Here is a 23,387-nt window from a genome sequence, read left to right as displayed (position 1 = left end):
CAGGTTAAACATCCTACAACTCTACACGCAAAAAGAATTGTCAGTCACTCTGTCTTCAAGAAACAGCAGAATCTTCATCATAGCACCATATCCCAACAGGTTTAATTCTTGCTCTCTTTAAAACAACCATTTTGGGTTTTTTAAACAGGGAAATTTCTTACCAACAAATCTTCATTTAAGTGTGTTAATAAGAATTGCCAGCACCATTGGATTAGACTAGAAAGATCTTCTGACCTATATATGATGAAGTCTAAGGAGAATATTCAAGTTAAAAAATTGGCTTAGTGGATTTGCAGTATAGTAGTTTTAATTCCAAGTGCCACCTTTGCAGAACTTATTTTTACACACTCCCTCATAGCCAATAATTTCTAAAATATTTGCAAAGGTTGCTTAGTATGTTCACATGGAAATCATTTGAAGATTTTCAACACCTGTACTCTACTGAACTGAAGCTGTAACATCAAACCCGTATTCTCAAAAGGCTAAAATTAGTGCTAGAAGAAAACCCAAATTCCAAAATAATGCTCTTGAGATCTCTCTACCAAAAAATACTCTTCTTTTGTTAGAATATTTTTCACAGGCCAGGTCAGTATCAATGAAATATGGTCTGGAGCTTCTAAATCTCATCTTTGCACAGTGTAGAGACAAGAAATCATTACACTAACTTTCACATGTGTTTTATGGTAAACCTCAGGAAGTTACTCTGGGTAGAAACGAATGCACCTACCCCTTTTATAGGCATAGCCCCTGCACCCCCAAAACCAAAATAATTAATTGGTTGATTAACTGAGGTGAAGGTTAGCTCTCAGTGACAACATCTGCTTCAACTAGTTGACAGCCCTAAACACTCAGATTACTACAAAGTAATACTTTTATGAGCAACTTGAGTTTATTCGTACTTAAGCCTTTTGGGCAGCTATGCCTACTGATTAATAGAATCTATTTGAATTTATTTCCCTGAACTTCATTCTAACTGGCCATGCAGCTGAAGTGATCTGCAACTTCAAGAATCTATTAAAATTATTTTGTACATTATATGCTTGATAACATACCAGAATTTTTTCTGTATTCAGGGAAAGCATAGATTCACAAGACGATGATCCTATGTCACAATCCGATTCATGGAAGTGCAAAAATGACGAATCTGGAAGAAAAGAGAGAAAATACCTTTAGAAACTCACAGAGTTACATATATATTCTATTATTACAGCTCACATTTCCTCATGTTTGGCTGAACAGCTTCCCCACTGGGCATCCCACAGGGCAGAACTTTCATGAAGCACTTTCTGCCCATAGCACTACACCCGCACAACCAAGGAAGCAATAGCTGACATGACAGCTTTTACATAATTAGTTTTATCCCTACTTATGCTTATGCTTTTGGTTTAAGAGATTAATAAAAAGAGGCGCTAAAAAAATGGGGCAGAGATAAAAAAAGAGGAAGCTGGAAGCAAATAACTTGGGGTAGATATGTCCCCTTTCAGCATTATGATTCCACTCTCTCACCCAAAAAATAACAGATGAAATTATTATTACAACCCCAGAGGGGAAAATAAATTGAATTGACTATGAATAGGCAGGGAAAAGGCTGCAGGAAACAGAGGTATAAAGACTGTAAAAAGCAACCACAATAATGAACTGTAACTGACTGAACACATACAAAGGTAAGCTACTAAGAATGTCATTACACAAAGTGTAAGACTGACTATTTCTTTAAAAAGTCAAACAGCTTGTTGGCATGGCAGAGAAAAAGTTCAAGATAACAGACAAATAAAGATATAATAATAATAATCAACAACACCCTCTCTGATAGACTACAGAAGCCACTACTTCCCCCACATTATGCTTTTAATTGCTATTCCAATAGAATTGTTGACTTTCCAATCTTTGGATCCTACAGCTTCTATCATCTTTAAACATTTCAAGACTAAACAAGAAAAAAACAAATATACAGTATTATCTCCTTGAATCCACATCACAAATACCAAATGTTATCATCTCCCTTAGTGTTTGTAAATCTAAGCTTGATGCTAAGTTCGAAAGGCTGGAGGGCAGGGTGTGCTCTGATATTTTTACTTCTTAAGGATTGCAGTTAGTTAATTCCATATCTCTCATAAGCACAGAGCTAAAAGAGAGAAAGAAACAGTCTTCTTCTAAAGAGAAGTCAAAGTGGTATCTAAAATCATTCCCTGAAAACAGGAACTTGGATCTACGTTGAGCCATAAATGATAACCAGTGGGAGAAGTTTTACAACAAAAGCAAGGGTGATAAAAAGCAGAAGGTCAAAGTTTAAAGTCAGTCCTGTGAGAACTGTGGCCAGCCACTCAGAGTTTCCAAAAAGAGCACTACCAGCATAAAGCTTCATCACTGCCCTTTGTTCTTCACATTGGCCAAACACTCCTGCGCTGTGCCAGCGTCATTAACTACTTGTTCCTGTTGGTGCTTGTGATTCAGTAACTTTTGGCTGTAGGCTCACCGAAAAACTTTCACTTCAGACATCAAAACAAAGAGGTGCAGGCATGGCCTACCTCTGGAATAATTTTCTTCACAACAGCAAGGATTAGTGAAGGAATTTTTTGGAAGGTGGAAGGGAATAAGACAGCCAAGCCACAAGTTTGATAAAAGCTAGAGCAGGGAAAGGCCCCTTCAAATCTTGCAGTTCTTGGGGCAACAAACTGCTTTACTCATAGGGAAAAATGGATCTGCCTTTGTCTGCAAGTCAGACACAATCAAAACTGAACCACATTAACAACTTCATGAAAAACTAGAAACACCAACCAGAGAAAGCACTTTGGACCTTGTAGTAGGCTCCAGGGAAAAGACCTCCGGAGGTCATTTTCTGAGACCAAAAAAAATCTTAGCTTCTGTGCAAGTTGTATTAAAAAAAAAGACCAAGAGCTTAAGGGATTTTTTCAATTGGCAATTCATTGAGTCCTAACACTTAAACAGCAAGGAGTGAACTGGTATACATCATACACATTTGAAGGTAAGTATGTTGTTCTCTAACTAGGGGCAATCTTATTATCAGTGCATGCAAGGTACCTGAGATACCTGATGGTTCAAGCAGAATTCTTTGTATCGATCCTAGTTACACTAGTTTCTTTAAAACAACATCCACTGTTAAATCAGGATCTAATCTTCCAAATCCACCTCTGAAGGAGCACCTTGAGTTAATCATTCATGTCAGGTCTAGTAACAGATGTAATCAAGTGCTTTGCCATTTATTAACTTGTAGGGTATACAGACTTTTATCTCAACACTGGGTGAAAGTCTTCTTGTTTTATGCTTAAGTTTGAATAATTTGTAGCAACAGTTACCTGAGATAACTTTCACAAACTGATTTCACATTTACGCACTATATTCAAGTGGATTATACTCATTTTATATTAGCTATTAGGGACCATGGGAATTGTTGATGTGAGCACAGGCTTTATGAAACAAAGGGCAGGAAAAAAAATCACAAAGCCATGCTGACAGCTAAGAAGTCATGATACATCACTGTTTATTCTCTTATACATAATTTAGTATCACATTTCAAGCAACTGATAAGCTTTTTTCTTCATCTGTATTATGCGCACATTGTGATTCAGACTGGCATTTTTGTATGGCCCATTCACACCATGCTCAAGATCAACAATTGTAACACATTAAGCCACGTAATCCACATACAAAAGATACTCGAGCACATAAAAATAGTTCTAACTATGCTCTATTACAAGACATCAATTGACCTGAAAAATAGCAGATGCTCGGGAACCCAAACTTGGCACTCATAAAGAAAAGCATCCAGTTTACCAGAAAAATACATTTACCTGTAGCTGAAATTAAATCAAGCCACATCTCACTCACTGAAACATGGAACTGATATGCTTGGAAGAGACCATCTATGGAGATCATCCAGTCCAAGCCTCCTGCAGGGTCGCCTCGAGCAGGTGACACACGAGCACATCCAGGAGGGTTCTGAATATCTCCAGATAAGGAAAATCCACAAGCTCCCTGGGCAGCCTTTTCCAAGTGCTCTGAAACCCTCATACAAAGTGGTTCTTCCTCAAGCTGAAGTGGAATTTGTCATATTTTAGTTTGTGGGCATTGCTCCTCATCCTGTCTCTGGGCATCACTAAAAAGTCTGGCAAGATCCTCTTGACACCTGCCTTTAGGTATTTATATACCTCAATGAGATTCCCTCTCAGTCTTCTTTCCTTTAGACTAAACAGGCCCAGCTCCCACAGTCTATTCGTGAGAGATGTTCCAGGCTCCTGGATCCTCTCCAGCAGCTCCTTATCTTGTACTGAGAAACTCAACAATATGAGCACGGGGTGCTGGCACATCCCCATACTACTGAGCGCAGGAATTAAAAAGCAGGCAGAGTCCAGCTGCTGGGCTCGGGAGGTGAGTGGGGCAGCAGGGGTGCTACCTAAGGTTTGCCGCCCCAGGGGTGAGAAGTTTTCCGCGGCTCGCTGCCACAGCCGCTGTGGCTCCGCGCCACACAACGGCACGGCGGGCTCACCCGCACACGCCTCGCTATGAGTCAGCCGAGCGGCAGCGGCGCGCACAGGCGAGGGGCCGCGGCACCCCGCACCACCCCGGGCCCGCGACCTCGACCGCCCCCGGCCGCCGCTCCAGCGGCCTCGGCACCGCCGCACTGGGGCTGCGGGCGGGCACCGCGGCGACGCCCCCGACTCACCGCACTCGGCCGAGTACTGCTCCGCCCACTCCCCGGCCGGGCCGTGGCGCTGCCGGTGCCGCTCCTGCTGGAGGAGGGACAGCGCCGGGTAGCGCTCGGTGAGGGCGAGCGCAGTCCGGGCCAGCAGGGCCAGCACGGCCAGCGGCACCCACGCACCCCGCGCCAGCCCGCCGGCAGGTGCCATCTTCACAGCGCGCATGCGTGCCGCCGCGGCCGGGAACACGGGGTGCCCCAGCCGCCCCGCCCACGGGGCCGCTGCCGCACTGCCCCCTGGGACGTGGAGTTCTCCGCCGGCGCAGTCGGGCGTACGGCAGCAGCAGGAAAACAACAACTCCCGGGATGCAGCTCGGCGCGGTCTGGCTCAGTTACGCTCCCGAACGCGGAAACGTGGAGGCGGTGTGGAAGCGTGACAGGGCTGGGCGTGCTCCCGCGCCCCATGGCTGCGGTCGGCGCCTACCGCTGCATCGAGTGCAGCCGGGAGGCGGCGGAGCTGTACCGGGACTACCAGCGCGGGGTGCTCCGTATCTCCATCTGCGTGAGTCGGGGCGGCGGGCAGTGGATGGGGGAGGCCAGGAATGCACGCGGGGACTCTGACGTCAGCGGGCGGCGGCCCGCGGCACGTGGTGGTGGGCCCGGTGGCACGCGGGTGCCGGCGCCCCTTGGAGCGCCCCCTGCTGCCGGGCTCGGGTCGTGCCCGCTCGCTGTGGCGCTTTCCCTAAGTCCAGGTGTCTTCGGAGGAAAGGCTGAGGGGCCTGGGCCTGGTCGAGGAGAGACGACTGAGCAATGTGAATAAATATCTAAAGGGAGGGTGTCATGAGGATCGAGCCAGGCTCTTCTCGGTGGTGCCAAGCAATAAGACGAGGCAACAGACAGAAACTGGTGCACAGGAAGTTCTACCTGGGTATGAGGAAAACTCCACTGTGCGGGTGACTGAGCACTGGAACAGATTGTGCTGAGATGTTGTGGTATTCCCCTTACTGGAGATGTTCACCATCCTGTGCCAGGTGCTCTGGGATGGCCCTGCTTGAGGTTGGACCACATGACTGACTCCCTGTGGTCTTTTTCAGCCTGACCCATTCTGTAATTCTGTAGGTTTTCTGTCTGTTCTGTTTCCCAGTGTCATTTCTTCCTGCTCCTCGAGTGTGCCTGTGTGGTAGAACTGTCCTGACTGCATGCTTTTGTACAGGGCACTGCCGTGCGTCTGCTGCTGCGTGGGCTGGGACTGGCTCTTGCTGAAGGGCAGATCTGAGCGAGGCTCCGTGGTTGAACACAGCTCCCGTGCCACTGGACCTGAAAGTCAGGGTCTGAGTGATTTTTATTTAAAGGGACCGGGGGGTCCTTGTCAGTGGCAAGTTGAACGTGAGCCAGCAGCACCCTGGCAGCCGGGAGGGCCAGCCCCGTCCTGGGGGCCATCAGGGACAGCGTCACCAGCCGGGCAAAGGAGGGGATTGTCCCCTCTGCTCTGAGCTGGGGTGGCCTCACCTCAGTGCTGGGGGCAGTTTTGGGCAAAACACCGTAAGAAAGAAGTAAAGCTATTGGAGAGCATATAAAGGAGGACTACAGAGCTGATGAAGGATGTAGAAGGGAAGCTGTATGAGGAGCAGCTGAGGTCACTTGGCATAGCCAGCCTGGAGAAGAGGAGGCTGAGGGGAAACCTCATTGAAGTCTACAACTTCCTCTTGATTATTACTGGTGGTGATAAGCAGATTTAAGGCAACCTGGGAGCCAGTAGATGGCACTCATTCCCCGTGGCATTTAACCATTTGCAGACCAAAGATCCTGCTCTGTTGGAGCTGTGGCATGCCACCTAGAATCAAAGACTTAAGTCCCAGTTGCTGTATTTGTCACAAATGCTAAACTCATATAAAAAGAGTAAAGAACTGAGTAAAAGAAAGAGGAAAGAATCACACATTCCTAACAATTTGTAATTCTGTTCAGCTTTCTCCATGCAGCCCCGGATCTGTACAATCTTTCACTGATGCATACCAGTCTGTTTCCTCTGGTTATGTTGTGGGTCATCATGGTTCAGTTTCAGTTCTAGTTGCTCCTTTGTGGCGCATGTCATATCATCTCAAAACTTTCTCTCAATTTCTGGCCACCCAGGCAGTGCTGAGAGCAGGAGACATGTTAGCTCATGGTATATAAAGTGGAGATGAGAATGCTGAAAGATTGCCAAGATCAAAAGATTCTTTCAGTTGAACTGATGTGACTTTGGGTTTATCTGCATACAGCAGGAAAGCCCTCCTGTTGTCTCCAGCTATCAAGGCTTCATGATTTCCAATAGAGCAATGCCTGATTTACTTTTTCTTTTTAATCTGCACGGATAGCTTTGTCTCTGTAGGCATTCTGTACCATGCAGGCAAGGCTGTGCTCTGGCCAGAGACCTGGAAAGTTGTTCTACATCATGCTGCTGACCACAAAAAATAGTCAAGTACTGAATATCATTTGATACACTTGACAGGATTTCACGAGTAGTGATATGAGTGTGTCAATGTTATGAGTCTTCTTGATGATCAAACCTGAAAACAATGATAGCTTAGAAGTCTTCACTTAAAAATATATGAAGATCACACTTATCAGAGCAAAACATCATTTATATGAGTTATGTATAAAACTTAGAGTGTAGGCCTCTAAAAACTTAAGAAAAGCTGAAGGTATTTAAGAAAAATTGATGGTCGGAGGTGAGATTAGAAGGTGTGTTCACTCAGCCTGAGAAGATTTTTCATCTATCTTTGTGGAGTGAGAGCACTGAATACTGCTACTCCACTGTAGCATTAAGAAAGAAGTGAAAAATTCATAGAAAGATTGTATATTGATAGTCAAAGTGAGGCCAATGGGCATCATCTAGATTTTTTTTTTTTTTTTTTCCTAAAAAGCACTTGTGTTTCATTCCCATTTTCAAGTAGTATCTGGAAATACTGATACCTTAAGGAAAAAAGCAGGCAACAACCCAACTTTTTTTCCATATGGAAAGTAAAATAGAGGGCCCTGGAAAATTGGGAACAAGCAGTACGTTGTCAAGATCATCACTGTTTCATACTGACTACTGACTTTCCCCCAAACTATTTTAAAGTTATCTTTGATACATTAATAAATCTGCATCTAAAAGGTCTTTGCCATTCTTATTGCTGAATGACAACCCCGTCATTCAGCACTTTATGGAACATTATCTCAAGGTTGAAGAAGCTACGTTTTCCCAACAGCAACTTTTGTCTAGCCCTACATTTATTTTAGGATGTGTTTAACCAGATCTGGGCATGATTTTGAGGTGGAAGATTTAAATTTGAATGCCTAAGCAAAATACCATGATTTTGTATTCTGTTATTAATTTGTTGAAGAGAAGAATGATTTTCTTCCAGAGGCAAACACTAAAAGCTTCTATTAAGGAACATGTGTTTCCAGCCCACAATATTAGAGCACAGTTTTGGAAAATCATTCTAATGTTGCTTTAATTTAGTTCCCGCAGCATTTGTTACTGCTCTTAATATAATTAAAAGTTTCTTTGAACTCCATATTGTAATTTTAATGTGGGCAAGCATTAAAGACCTCACAAGTGTTATTATCCACTCTGGGAATAAATTTGCAATGGATGCAGAAGGAACTAAAGAAACTTTCTTCTATTAGACATCGAAGTCCACACAGTACACTTGGATTGGAAAGGTCATGTCTTTTTTTAATAACTCTGCAAGGTGGCTAACTGCCACAAATTCCTCAAGTTCTGTAACTTCTTTTTAAATCTGTTTTGTTTAATTAAGACCATTTTCAGCTGAAGCCTAGCCCAGACCTCTGGCATTGCACATTCTTTCTTGCTAGAGATTGACATTTAGTGGAGGAACCATTTTCTCATCCTGTATATACTTTGCTGTGGATGGACCTCTTCAGTATGCTTTTTGTTCAGTGTGATAACTGAGGAGCCACAGGGGAGGGTGTGGAATGCATGGGCATGTTAGGATTGCCTCCAATGGAGGTGATGTTTGGCACTCACTTTGCATCTCATGGGTCTGGGTTTAATCCTAATCTGTGACTGGACTGATGTGTTCCCTCTTCCAAGAGAGAAGCGATGATGAAAGCAAGCCTAGGTGGCTCCTTCTGGAGAAGGTTTTTGGTAATTATTTTGAGACCCTTAAAATTTAATTGATCTGTAAACAATACAGCAAATCTTCACTGAATATATTATAAGCCAACCAATTAAGAACAGTAAGGAAAAATACTGTTCAAATAACACTTCTGCTACAGTAATAATGCTGCGGCAGGGGGTGGGATCGCATTTGGCTAACCTGAAATAAATTCTGCAAATTGCAATGGATACAGAAAGAAAACTAGCAAACTTCACTTACTCAGAAATAGAAGGAAAAGCATGCAAACATTTTTAAAAAATTTGTTTTCAATTTCATATATGTTGTTTTCTTTAGAAATAAAATGTTAAAATTTTCCCAGATCATAACAAAGGAAATTACTCATTGCAATATATAGAGCGCAGTCAGGATCCCCCTTGTGTTTTGTAATAAGAAAGCCAAATTGCCTGAGCAGTGCACACTTCATTTAGCTTTTCTGCAATTAAAAAATAATTGAAAAGCTCTTTTATTGCAGCAAGGCAGAGAGACCAAATGCTTTGAATGTAAAGCGTTTATGTGGTATGGTAAAGAATCTGTCAAAAGTACAAGGATCATCCTGAAAAACAACATATGCTAATTTTACGTAACTCTGTTTACAGACCAACTCACTACTGGAAAATGTACTATACATGAAAAAAAATTATAAAACAATATTTTTAATTTGTTTTCTGAAATGGAGTGCATCTGTTACTAGGCTGTTTTGTTTTTCAGTCTACTATGACACTTGGCTGCATCCCTAATAAAGAATCTATTCCTGAAAGCAGCACAGCTAATGTGTTTTATTATACAAGGGTGCAATTGGGGTTAAGGTCACTCTCACAAGAGTCTTTAATTTGCCTATGAACCTATGCAAATGGACCCGTGTTCATGTGGAAGCAATGTAAATGTTGTTACAATTTGCTGTATATGTAGTCCAGCAGAAAATTGTAGCTTCATTTTGCCAGACTCCAGACCCTGGAGAAAAGAATACTATAATGGGACTGTTTTGTTGATATTTCTAATACCCAGAGATTTGCAAATGTATTCTTGATGTGGCTTTCATGGTAGTTTTAGATCAGGATGAAGCTTTGTTCTTCAGTGTGTATTTTTATTTTCTGTCGTGTCCTGTGGCTTCAAGAATTCTTTTACTTTCCACAAACCCCATCCCAAAATATTTTTATTTAAAAATAAGTAATGCTTTAATATTAGCGAGATTACTCAAAAAAAAGTCATGTTCATATACTTTAGAAACTTTATGCTTCAGGGACAGAAGGTGTTTTTTCGAATATTTGTATACTGTATTGTATTGGGCACACATTTGTGAACACTGTTTGCAAGCTGAGTGTCTTTGATGAAGAAAGTAAGAGTTATGTCTTTTGAGCAGTGTTTTATAAAAGGCTGATAAACATGCAGTTTGAATTAACATATGAGTACTTTTTTTGGTCATGTTTAATACAACTGAGATGTTAAAATGTATCTTACTTTCTTTAAATGTTTTGGATTGCTTTGATCAAAAATAATCTCATATACTACACTATGAAGAAGATGGTTGTACTAGCTTTTGAAGATTTCTTTTTTCTTTAATTTGCCTTTGCTGATTGGTTTTAAAATTTTTTAAGATAACTAAGCAAACTTCTAAGTTTTGAAAATGTAAGAGTTTTTTTTTAAAACAACAGAGAAGCATAGTCAAATCTTCCTCAATATTTGATTAGTCAAACAGTTCTTCCTAAATATTTGATTAGTCAAAGTATTATCCATTTAAATTTGCTAGAATATTGATATACTTTTAACATCCTTTTTTAGGGGAACACAGTATCTGTTGGATTTTTGTGCATCAGTATCAAACACTTGTAATGTTCCTTAAATTTAATTCAAGAAGATGTGTAAACAGAATTAATGGTTTGAAGTTGGACTTTCTGCAACGTAATCTGAAAGTACCTTTTAATCAAAGTAGTGTCTATTTTTTCAAGAAAAAAATACCAGTTACTTGTTTCTGACGCAAATTACCTATTTAAGGCAGAAGTTGAAAAAATGGCTAAAAGCATAGAGAAATCCAGTTACCTCTGTTTACTGCTTTTGTGGTAACTGAGGCACTTCTGTGAGAAAGTCCAAAGAAGATGAAAAAGCTCAGGTATGTTAAAATGTGCCTTCTTCACTCATGCTGCCCAGTCCACTGACTACAGCTGTGAACAGCAGTGGGGAACGAGATATGAGCACCAGGATTGTAGCTCATGCTGAACTGCCTGACTAAAATCTTAAAAGTAAGTGTGCAAGCAGTTCTCCATAGCTGAGCTGCTCATACCAATCTTCTCTCAAAGTGTAAGTGATTATCAGTGTCCACAAAGTTACATCTCTTTAACTAGCTGAAGCTAGTGAAACATATGTGTACCTAAATGGCATCAATTCTTGCTTGCACTGATTTTGCTGAAGTCAGGCTTTAGTCACAGGTTTCCTTCCTTGGCATTTAAGGTTGGAGTCAGGTGTTTTAGTTGTATAGGTAGAAAAAATAATGAAAAAACAGGTATGGAAAAAATCCTTCCTAGAGGGCATGTTAGCTCTGTAGTATACAAACGGTATAGCAGCCATCATCCAATTAGTCTGTTAGCAGTGCACACACAAGTCTTTTGCAGCAGAGGTGGTTTGTATGTCTCACAAATCCCTGGATGAACTCACGCTGGCTGGGTCATTGGCTGGGTAAGCACAGAGGACTTTTCCTTCTGCAACAGGGACTCAGATAGAAATAAAGTTATTAGGAATATAAAATATATTAAGAATAGGGCTCTCATCTAGCTCTAGAAGACAGAAGTACTAAATTTAAAATAATTTTCACAACTGCAGAGAAGGTTTGGTATTTGGCTGCCAGAAGCTGTGGGGCAAAAGACACCACTATTTGTGTATTCATTTGTAACAGTCTCCATATATATCTGCAGTAAATTTCTGTGTTGTTGGTTTTGCCTGGATGGTTGGTCTGATAAATTTTCACCACCTAAAATTCTTGTCAGCTGTCAGTGAAAATCTTTCAATACCTCTTAACTGCAAATTTTTTTTGATCAGTGTTTGTTTGGCATCCTCCTCCGATTGAAAATACCATTCTTTACTCAGAAAGATTTTTGGTCCTGGTCAAAAAATGTTCTGTTGTTGGAGAATTTGAGAGCATAATAAAACTGGGTGTATGTGGGATACCCTTCATCTAACCTTTATGACACCCATTGTGTTGAATAATCTTATTTTATATGGACTTGTCCAGTGCTTGTGCGAATGAACCTGTTAAAAAAAATTGCACTTGTCCGATGCTACATCAACCCAGAGATTTGACATATGCATATCATCACCCATAAGAACATCTGTTCATGATTTCCCAGTAGAAAGAAATTAGGCAAGACACTGCCTCTAATTAAAGTATCAATTTCTTTTTCCCGCTATTAAATCTCATAACTGTGGTCTAGTGTTAATTATGTCCTTTTCCCATTTCGTTTGCTTTATTTTTAGACTTATTGAACTCTTGGTTAATTGAGGGAGTTTTTAAATTCGTTGCCTCTGACTTGTGTACTATCATACACGGTGTTGTCTTATTGAAATGAGTTGAGTTTTTCCTTAAGCTGGACCAAGAAACACTGATTAGAGGCTGCAGCATTCCTTAGATGCTCTATTCAGTTTATGCGTTTGTTCAGATGTTTTTCTTTACATTGATGTTGGATTTCTGAGTAAATTTGCTGGTGAAATTCTGCGTTCTCAGATTCTACAAAAATAATTCTGTTAAATAGAAATGCACTGTTAACTTTGGACACCATCTTAGTTTTGGCTGGTTTAATTTTATGCCTAGTAACTGGTAGAGTGCTGTTTTGGATTCAGAATGAAAATAATGTTGATAACACACTGATGAGTTTTAGTTGTTGCTAGTAGTGCTCACCCCAAGTCAAGGACTTTATAATTTCCCATGCTCTGCCAGCCAGCAGGTGCCCAAGGAGCTGGGAGGAAGCACAGCATGACAGCTGATCCCAGCTGGCCAGAGGGATATTCCATACTCCATAGAGTGTCATGCCTGGTAAATGAAGTGGGGGGAGTTGGCCAGGAGGGGATGGTCACTGCTCAGGGACTGAATGGGCATTGGTCAGTGAGTGGTGAGAAATTGTGTTGTACAGCTCTTGTTTCTCTTGGGCACTATCTCTCTCTTACTATATTTTCATCATCATAATCATTATTATTATTATTATTACTTACTTTATTTCAATTATGAGACTATTCTTCTCACCACCCATGAGTTTTACCTTCTTCTGAGTCTTCTCATCCTATCGCAGGATGAGTGAGTGGCAGCGTTGTAATGAGTTGGTCTTTGTATGACGGAAAAATGAATCTCTGTAAAATTGAAAAACCTTTGCGTTCTGTCCTGGGAGTTTGTCTGTAGGTGTGCGTTGTCTGATGCTGCATTCTTGACTGTTCCAGCATTTCAGAAAGTGGTGTGTCAACATTTGTCTTCTGGCAGTGCCACGCCATGCACTCATTGAAATGGAAATAGAGATAATTTCTGTGACTGTTGTGTTCTCAGCGTGGCAGCGAACATGAAGGCCTGTGGCACCAAGATTAGCTGAGGACAGCTTGGAGGAAACAAGTAGCCAGACTGGAAGATTAGCAGCAGAAAGCTGGCCTGCAGGAGAGCAGTCTTCTGCAATGCACTTGTTTGAGCTGAAGTGGTGCCTGCTGCTCCTAGGCTCTCTGCTAGAAGTTACTTCCCCCTCAGGTCTGCTAGATGAGCCTTTTGTAAGATTATTTAACCCTCCTGCTCACAGTATAACAGCCTTTTATTAGCTCTAACTTAAATCAAGGAGTGATCAGCCAGGCAGGTAAGTCAATAAAGCTGGAGGGCATTGATGACAAGCAGTTCCCAGTGGTGTGAGTGAATTAACCTCTCAAGCAGACACAGCAGGAACCAGCAGATGTGTTGGAGAAGTGATGGTCTAGTGTCCTACCACTGTTTAGTGGCAACTGACCCTTTGGCTGCAGATCTGTGTGAAAACAGCATTATCAGTATTCTGCATGTGTTGGTGTTTGCTCAATGATGGAAAGAAAAGTGGTTGAAACATCCAGACAATTTAACAGTATGGAAGAACAATGCAACAGCAAAAAAACCATTTACTCTCTCCTTGAAAGGAAGAAAACGATAGCTTAGGAGGGTTAAGCATCTCTGAAAATAAGGAAGTGATAGAAGAAATTAATTTTCTTTCTAAAAAATACCCAAAATAACACAAATAAAATACCCAGTAGATGAGCCATGATCAGTTAAGCTTTACATTATAGTGGTGCATTTGTTGAGTCTCAAGAAAGTAGTTTGGTTTTTTGCATCTGTGGAGCACAAAATTATAATTAAGTCCATTCCTGCAATGTTCATTATGGATCTTAATCTGAAGCCTCTGAAAATCAATAATATATCTTTCTATTTTATAAGGGAAATCTGTATGTATACTGTAGTGTCAAGGGAGAAGAAGCAATTTTTCTGGATGGATTAAAACTGTATTGAAAATGAAGATGACATTAGGGAAAGACTTATAATAATTAAATCACTAGTTTGTATTTATCCAGTTGTACTAAGATTAGAGGAAAATGTTATAAACTCTTCCTCTCTTTTTTTTTTTTCCCCTAATTCTTCTTATTTTGTGATTTTCAGAAATCCTGCCAGAAACCTGTGGATAAATACATTGAGTATGATCCTGTTATCATCTTGATTAATGCAGTTTTATGCAAAGCACAAGCATACAGGCACATTCTTTTCAATACAAAGATAAATGTAAGTTGCTATGCCCCTACCTTTTTTTTGTTAAAAATACATATAGGCCTGGTAAGTCAATTGTAATAGTTGTAAAACTTTAAAGATTTTTCGTGTCCTGCCCTTCCACAGATTTCAGCAAGCTGAACCAGTTACATCATGACTAGAAGGCATGGAATCTCAAAATCCCAATGTTACTAAGACAGCTTCTGTCTTCGCAGAAGTGATGCTGCAGTACCAGCAAATGCAAAATATCTTACATGTTAAAGAGAAAGAACTGCAAAGAACTGTTCATGCAGTTTTCTACACCCTCTAATCTGCCTATCACATCAATTGATGCTAAAAGCATGATGTGCTAAATTACACAGTAAGAGAAGTATCTAATTGCAGATTACTTTCCAAACTAAATTTCTGTTGGAAACAGTTCTTTTTGAAATGAGCAATAGGAGTATAGCGTACCAAATTATCAATACTATGCCAGTGAAACCTACTGTACTAATTTCTCACAGGTTTCTTCCTGTGTAATTAACTATGCCCTCAAAACAGAGCAAAAGATGGTGGCTTTCACTTGAAACGTGGTTGATGCAGAATTGCATCGTTGGGATGGCCAGGCTGGAGTGCAGAGGTGTAGCTTTTTAGTATTGCATATTTTTACTGTAAGGTCTGATTTCCCAGGAGAGGGAAGCTAATCTAGAACAAAATCTCTAAGCAAAAGTGTATGCTTTGTTCATGTTGGTACCTCTTAGCCAGTTTAAACAGTGTAGATAAATACACTTGCCTCATCTTTCAAGCATAAATCTCATTAAACATTTTAATTAATTCTGTGCTTCTGGAGACTGGTAATGATGTTTTCTGTGCAGCTTCTGGAAGGGCTGTGAAAAGTTCATATCTTCAAATAAATTGAGTTGAATTTTAAACTGGCAAAGGCTGTGCATGTATGTGCAGTTGGCATAACTTGCCTCCAATGGAGAAAGTAGAATCCATGCACAGAAATTGTTATGGCTTGTTTAAATCTGTATAAAACCAGAAATCACCTTATATATTGTGATCATATATGCACTAGCTTATAGACTGCTTAATGTGGAAACATGCTAACTGTTGGCCCTCACAACATAATTTTTGCAGTTACTTCAGAAGATATTTTTAATAGTTTTGTTTGGTTATATTGCTCCCTTTAATGTTAGCATCTCACCCTTATATGAACTAAGAAATATTCCGGTATAGCTACACTACCAGTTTCTTCTAATAGAGATTGTCCCAGGGAAAAAGAGAAATCAGTGTACTTAAACCAGTTTTCTGAATGGAGTGGTTGCCCTTAAACTGAAATTTTAGATAGTATAATTCTACTAGCTATGGGACAAATTTTGGTTTTTCCTTCCTATGTGAACAGCCTTCCCAAATTTAAAATAGTATGGAGGCTTAGAAAACAGTTAGATACCTTCTTCTGTACAGAACTGTTCATGTAGTTTTGTACATGTTATAATTTGACTATCATGTTAACAGATGATGTGCTAAACCAGTGGCTCAACAGAAGTAATTTTGCTTATATTCTAAAAAAAAAAATACACCTACAGAGTTTGTGTAGAGGTGTTGAAATCTATTTTAAGTACTGATTTCATACTAATGTTTTGATTTATGCTGATTTAATACTAATCTTTTCATTATTCTTTCATTTTCCAGATTCATGGGAAGCTCTGCATATTTTGTTTGCTCTGTGAAGCTTATATCCGGTGGTTGCAACTACAGGATTCAAGCCAAAATACAGATCCTGATGACTTAATCAGATATGCCAAAGAATGGGATTTTTATCGAATGTTTGGCATAGCTTCTTTAGGTAAGATTGGTGATATGCATTGTATACTCTTCAGGCACTGAAGAACTTCAAGGCCATACTGCAAAAATTGATACAGAATGGATGTGGTGTCCAATCCAGTATGGTTACACAATTACACACATATTCTCTAATTTGCCTGCATTTAGTGCAAATGCCTATTTATCCTGATTACAGTTCAGACTGATATGATCAGCATTAGATATGAAGAGACTGAAAAGTGGCAATATTCAGAAATCTTTGCCTGATACCTACTGACATCGTTTGAAGATCAGTGAGCTCAGCCTTATTCCATGTTTCATGTTGACTTCAATGTTTATTATTCATTAAGGTGATACCACCTTACTAAAGTAAACAACTGGGAAAAGCTGTATCTGTTTGGAGTTGGTTTTTAAAATAAATACACAAAAATACAGATCAGTATCATCAATAATAAAGAGTAAATACTTTTGTGCTGTAAGACTAAGATGATAGTGCTTAAATCAAACTTGCCCACTAATAGTATTTTTCTTACACCTGCAGAGCTTAATTTAAATCCTTTATTGTCTAATGTTGTTTTAAGTAGATTTTTATAATATGTCAGTAAAAATATTGAACTTCTTTTTCAGTAGTGACTCATCTATTACAGTTATTGTGGGAGTTTCTTTGACATATGCCAGCATATCACCGGAGTGGTGTCAAAAACAGTCTGGTAGCTCAATGGTATTTTCACCTTGGCGTTCTTTCTCATGCTAAATGAAAAGAGTTCATTGCTGGTGACCTTTTGCAAAGAGGACAAGGATTGATTTTGTTTTACAGCCTTACAGAGAGTTGAAAAAAACCTCTCTCTTGTTGCTATAAAGTAAAAGTGAAAAGGTTCTTGTGCTTAATTTCCTCTGCTCTGTGGAGTCAGAAATCATAAATACGATAATCCTACAGATAGAATCCTGTGATAGAATTATTCTGAATGTCATGATACTGAATTGGTTTAAGGAATATTTGGCTATTAAAATGAACACAGGGAAATAGAGAACATTTGTATTTGCCTATGGCTTTTAAAAAGTGACTCCGTTGCATTTGGGATGTCATTTTACTGAAATTCATTCAGAACTGGACTTGATTTTTGGCATTTCATTCTCTCTTTCCAATGCCTCTTATTTCTTTTTAGAACAAACTTCATTTTTCATTGGCATTTTTATTACTTTGTGGTGGATGACACCTGAGATGCTGAAAAGAAAGTCTGACTTCATTTTACTTCTCAAAGCACTGCTGTTGTCCACCTATGGAAAGCTTCTGCTAATTCCAGCTGTTATTTGGGAGCACGACTACACGCCTCTGTGCCTTGCGTTTATAAAAGTGTTTGTCTTGATATCAAACTCTCAGGCAATTAGAGGTACATTTCTGCATTTTTTGTTACTGCATTATGTGTATAGAATATGTGTGAGAGACTGCTGATGTTACAGAAGTAATTATTATTATCTTTTTAATCTATATCAGATACATGACTGAAATAGCTCTCGTTTAAAACTGTGGTCTTTAAACTTTAATAGAAAGTGATTGAAATAAAATATTAAAAAGGAAAACTTGAATAGAAAGTGATTCAAATAAAAAAATTAAAAAGGAAGGAAAAACGTGCCTCTTATCATTATCTCTTTGTATATACGGTATTATATCCACCAGATACATCTGTTACAATCTGGGACAACTCATGGATCATCAAAACATAAAACAGACTTCTTTTGAGTTTCTGAAAAATGAAAATTTCATATTAATTTCATTCATGTCTTTGGAATACAGACTTTTAACAAATTTGTGTGATTACTTACACACACAAATTAATATGAATTCTCACATGATTTTTTCAATCCTCTTCGATGGTACATGATAAATTTGTTCTGTTTTCTTTTGCAGTTACCTTGAACTTGAACCGAATACTCCCTTGGTTTGCCATCTTCTTTGGATTAATTTTGGAGAATGGTGTGGTCTGTTTGTTCCAGAAAATGGGATGGGATGTTTGAAATGTCAGCCCAGTGAAGAGATACCAACAATATGATGATAATTTTCTAAGAATGATCTCCGCCAGCAGGCTCCAAAACCACTCTTTTAGTAGGGATAAAGAAGGCAATAGATAACAAAAAAAAAAAATTAGAAGTTTGGCTATTTACTGTTCTGAGCCATAAAACTTCAGCCTTAGGTTGTTTATTTTCCCATTAAAAATACGAATGTCTCATATCCTAACAGTTTTATAAATCTGGCTGCATAGCTGTGGCTATAAGAAGAAAAAACCTGCTACCAATCAGTGCATTTTGGCAGAGAGAGGAGGATAAATTGTTCCCTTAAGAGGAAGGGAGTCAGTGCAAAAATGTAAAAGCCCAAATTTATATTTCTGCTAAACCAGATTTTCAAAGAGAGAAGTGAACATTTGCAAATAGTTTATTAGGGAAAAGACAAGTATTCCAGAGTGAAACTACAATGGGAAAACCAAACTGCATTCTCTGGAATGTTTGTATAACAATCCAAAATAATAAAATATCTAGTTCTAGAGTAATCTCTAGGAATGATAGGTTTATACTGGCTTGAAATCTTAGGTGATGTCATAAATACTTGAAGTTTTATGTGATCTCATAAATACTTGAAGTTTTATGTGATCTCATAAACGCTGCTTTGTTCTGAAAGCTGAAGAGAGAGTGAAAGGACTGGTCCCCAACTTCCAGGGTTGTTCGGGATACCGCTTCTCCTGCATTTAAGTCACATCCCCCCCACCCAGTCCTCATCTGGCTGTACATCCAGTGGAAGCAAAAACTGAAACGTGAGGCCATTCAGCAATAGAACGGTACTTTTAAAACAAACAAACAAAAATGTTTAGGCCTAAATTAATGAAGAGACATTGATAGAAGTTCTGCACCTCAGCAGACAAAAGGAGAGCTAAGTGGCCCGCAAAGGAACTGACAGAATCAGTTTCCTCAAGACAGTAATAAGGACACAAACCCACTTTTGCGCAGACCAGTTTCTGTTCATCCCATCCAATATTTAACTCTCCTGCTTGAGTGCTGGAACACTGTACTGTCCATAGGGATTACTTCCATTCTTTGTTTTCCTCAGATGTCGTCTCATGTCTGTGTTTTCCAGAATGAATCAAAAAGCATTTTGCAACATCTTCAAGTTAATTCCCAACAGGCTTTGAGTAAGTCTAGATTATGACCACAGAAGACATCAAACTTGTTTGTCTGATGGAACTGCCCATGCTAAATGCAAGTTACTTGATCAGAAAAGCAAATGGTTGCTGATTCTCTTTTATGAAATCAAAGGCTGACAGCCCTTTTGTTGTTTGTGTTACACTTTGCAACTTCCTGAGCATGTCAGATAAAGCAAAAAACCCCAAATTGCAACATTTTTAAGTATGTGAGATTCTTTATTTGATTGGTAGTGAATTAATTTCCCCAAGCTGAGTCTGTTTTGTCCGTGACAGTAACTGGTAACTTAACTCTCCCCATCCTTATCTCGACCCGTGAGCCTTTCCTTTTATTTTCTCTCCAGCGCCTACCTGGGGAGTGACAGAGCAGCTTTATGAGCATCTGACATCTGGACTGGGTCAATCCACCACAACTCTGGATGTCTCTTCTGAAAAATGTGCACAATTTCTAATGCCAATTTTGATTGTCTAACAATGTCACAACAGTGCTTTGGTTTATTCTTCTTAGCTTATAGTTGTTGGCGGTTTTTTTTTATATTTATCATATGTGTCATGGTTATCTATACACCCCACAAAAGGGAATTTTTGTTTGGTTTTTTTTCAGATATTTGGTCTGGCACAGGTTTCAGTCTAGAGGCTGAGTGGAGCCCATTTAGGTGTAACTGATGCAGGTTTTTATATGTAAACATGATGTCAACAGCAAAATTGTAAATACAATGTATATTAGTTTTATTTGAGGACAGTCTTCTTAAATTAAACATTATTTTGAATTTTTAAAAACTGATTTCAGGTATTTTTTGAGGTTTTTTTCAGAACACCGAGAATGAACACAAACACATTCTGAAAGAAGCAGTGTTTACCTGGTGTGCCACATACGCTGATAATGTATTAGTTATGCACTCTGTAATGCTGCCAGGAGTCACCACTGCCCTTACACAATTCTGAAGCAAGAGAAGACAATTAAAAGCTCCAGAGCTGTGGAACAAAAGCAGGTGTGGTACAGGTTCTCAGTCTTCAGAGGCATTATTAGTAATGTAGAGCATTCAGCATTGTTTGGTGTTAAAGCTACTCATTTACCAAAACTGACCTGACAAATACACTTAATATATCATAAATCTAGGGGGAGCTTAAGGACACCCACTGGGGGAGGGCAGATGAGTGCATTTTTTACGCTTTTGAAAGAGAGAACCTCTGCAGAGAGAACCAAAGCTCTGCCTGTTTAAAACCGTCACATCTGTCTTGCTTTTACTCCTTTTGGTCTTTTGAACTCATCTTTTTTCCATAAGCTTTCTATAATGTAACAGTTACCTGTGCTGGAAGATGGATGGCAAATAGCCCTTTCTATGTATCATCATTTGTTTCATTAACTTACAGGAGAGGATTTATTTGAGTTAAAATACAGCAGCCTGGACATGAACCTCTAGAAACTCTTTGAGTTTTGCTTGGAATCAGACGGGGTATTGTGGCCTATGGAGCAAATTCACAGCTCCATTGCATGAAACACACAGGAGAAGCAGGGGTGTTATTGAGACATGGATTGAGCAATGGCTCAGTGATTGAGCAGGGGGAGCTGGGAACTTCTGTGGGTCCATGGGCCACGTAGCAAGTATTTAGAAATCAGTGTATGCAAAATCAGAGAATTACCATAAAAACTAAGGAGAGTTAAAAGAGAAGGCAGGAGTCTGGCAGACTTCTACAAAATTAAGGTGGCAATAAAAACAAAGGAGATAGCATCTCAAGGAAAAAATATGTTAGAAAATACACTCATAAACATCAATACTGTATATCATCAAGCAAATATAAAAACACCCTACTCCCAATTTTACAAATTATGAACATGAAAAAAAGAGTAGTATTTATTGCAGACATTTTTGTAATAGTCTAAGTGACAACATGACATACCAAAAGATGACTTCCAACCAGTAAAGTCTATGAGATTCCCTAGAAAAAATACCAGTAACCACATTACTTCAATGGTTTGCACTACAGCCTTGAAAATACACTTTTATAAGGCAGAATTACCAAGTGTACACTGATAGAATTAGTCACTAAATAGGAAGAGCTGTGCAACAGCAGAGCTAGCTTCTCCCTTTATTCTGCTTCAGTGTGTGCTGCATTAAGCTTTGCTGGTGCAAGGGCTACTACCCTTGTGACCTCCTGTACGTACAGACAAGGGAGCCCTTTCTTCCACACTGAGTCCTATCTCAGAGGCATATAAGCTGCCATTTGTTACCCCAGTCTTCACCAAACTGAAAGTAAAGTAGGACATCTGTACTGGAAAACTATTAGCTGATTTCTGATAAAACAAGCAGGCCCTTGTTTCTCAGGGGCTCGCCTGCTTTTGCATTCCTTGAGCCTCCCCAGCCCGGTGGTGTTAAGCACTGCAGTGCCATCTGGAGTTGATAAGGAAACCTCTCTTGATAAGGAAACCTCTGTTGATTTCAAAACTGGAAGGAACACACAGACACTCTCACATGTGTGTTCTTGGATTAATTTTGTTTTTTTTTTTTTAAATGACAAATCCCAGCTTTTAAGAATGAACATCCATCTTCAGTTTGGAGAAATGTGAGAATGAAATTAGTGATGAAAAACAGGTCATAAAATATTTGTTTTGGTGACTTGGTACCAAGGTCAATTCAAGATACAACCACAAAAGCTATAAAATGCAAATTATTCCAGGATGACATCTCTTAAAAACCTAAATAGTCCCACAAGCTGGGGTTATTCTGAGTCTTGTCGAGCTCTGCAAAAATTCATGTGGCAAGAGAGAATGAATGCATTCCTCCACTGCTAAAAATCAATAGGATTTTTGTTTATGAATTAATTTGAAACTCAGGCTTCTGCAGTTAAAATTTGCAGGAAGCTGTATATAACAAGATTCTCATTTTCTCTCCTGCCTCTTAGCTATTCTGACCTTCTTAGTCTTTCCAGTAACGCTTATTATATTACTGAGGTGGCAAAAAAAGAAGATATGAACATAAGGAGCTTCATAACATGATCTGCTGTCCTAAATTTGTAGAGTTTTTTTTGAGCTCTGTGTAGACAAATGACAGGTCTGCAGCAACTAAGGAATACTGTTAATGATGTTTTAATCACTATTCATTAGAATAATAGATATTGTTTGGGTTTGTTTGGGTTTTTTACCCTGGGTAAAAATGTGGTTTAAATTCCTTTACATAGAAGCATTAGAGTGTGAATTTAAGACTTTTCACATGTGCTGGGTGCTGCTGAAATAAATTCAGATGATCCCCTTGATTTCTTGCAATCTCTAACTGTAATTCTAAGGACATTTTTTAGGCAGAAGAACTGTTTTGCTGCACAGAAGTGTGTGCCATGGATCTCTGAGCACAGGACTGGGGTCCTGAATTAAGACCTGCGTCCTAATCCTGGCTCTAAGACTGATCTGTGCTGTGACCTTGAGCAAGTCATATATGTGGCTCCATAAATGATTGTATCTCCAACATCACAGGATTGGGGGAGGATTAATTTGTTCATGTCTGCTTAGAAAGATGAAAAGCATTAAGTCCTTTCAGCTGCAGGTTGTTAGGAGTCAGTCAACACCGTGAATGTCAGATATGAAACAGACATGCCAGGAGCCAGAGAATGTGAATATTAAAGGTGACATGTTTAAAGTCTTTGTTATACTAAGGGGAGCTTTAATTCTGACCCTCGCTGGCAAGCAGTTCTGGAATGTACACATCTGAAGACGTTTAGGGGTATATACAGCAAATCACTAATCTCTTATTATGATTTTGAAGTTATTGCAGCTGTTGTGTGCCAAAATAAATCTGAAATTAGTTAACAAACTTGGAGCAAAGGGAACTGGCATATTAGCTGATCTTACT

General features: G+C 39.5%; 2 protein-coding genes across 4 annotated transcripts in view; one reads left to right on the top strand and one right to left on the bottom strand.

Annotated features, from left to right (window-relative positions):
* Nucleotides 1-4,883, bottom strand: part of TTC13 (tetratricopeptide repeat domain 13) — a 39,400-nt gene extending 34,517 nt beyond the window's left edge. Inside the window, exons 1-2 of one of the 3 annotated variants that reach the window (XM_040058085.1) lie at nucleotides 4,685-4,883; nucleotides 1,053-1,144 (exon numbers count right to left, since the gene is read on the bottom strand). In XM_040058085.1, the coding sequence (XP_039914019.1) occupies nucleotides 1,053-1,144; nucleotides 4,685-4,883 (291 nt within the window). Of the gene's footprint in view, nucleotides 1-1,052; nucleotides 1,145-3,812; nucleotides 3,943-4,684 lie in introns of those variants that run through there. The other 2 variants (XM_040058084.2, XM_058419687.1) reach the window with 2 other exon arrangements.
* ARV1 (ARV1 homolog, fatty acid homeostasis modulator) lies at nucleotides 4,882-22,797 on the top strand. The gene is given in 6 exon segments (XM_040058088.1): nucleotides 4,882-5,089; nucleotides 5,092-5,219; nucleotides 14,441-14,560; nucleotides 16,220-16,373; nucleotides 17,518-17,742; nucleotides 18,261-22,797. Coding segments are annotated over 6 exon segments (942 nt in total). The 3' UTR covers nucleotides 18,368-22,797.
* The last annotated feature ends 590 nt before the right edge of the window (nucleotides 22,798-23,387 follow it).

This window comes from Hirundo rustica, chromosome 3, assembly GCF_015227805.2.
Source record: "Hirundo rustica isolate bHirRus1 chromosome 3, bHirRus1.pri.v3, whole genome shotgun sequence".
Classification (NCBI taxonomy): Eukaryota; Metazoa; Chordata; class Aves; order Passeriformes; family Hirundinidae; genus Hirundo; species Hirundo rustica.
The sequence above is the reverse complement of the archived record's forward strand: the minus strand, read 5'-3'. Positions and strand labels throughout refer to the sequence as shown.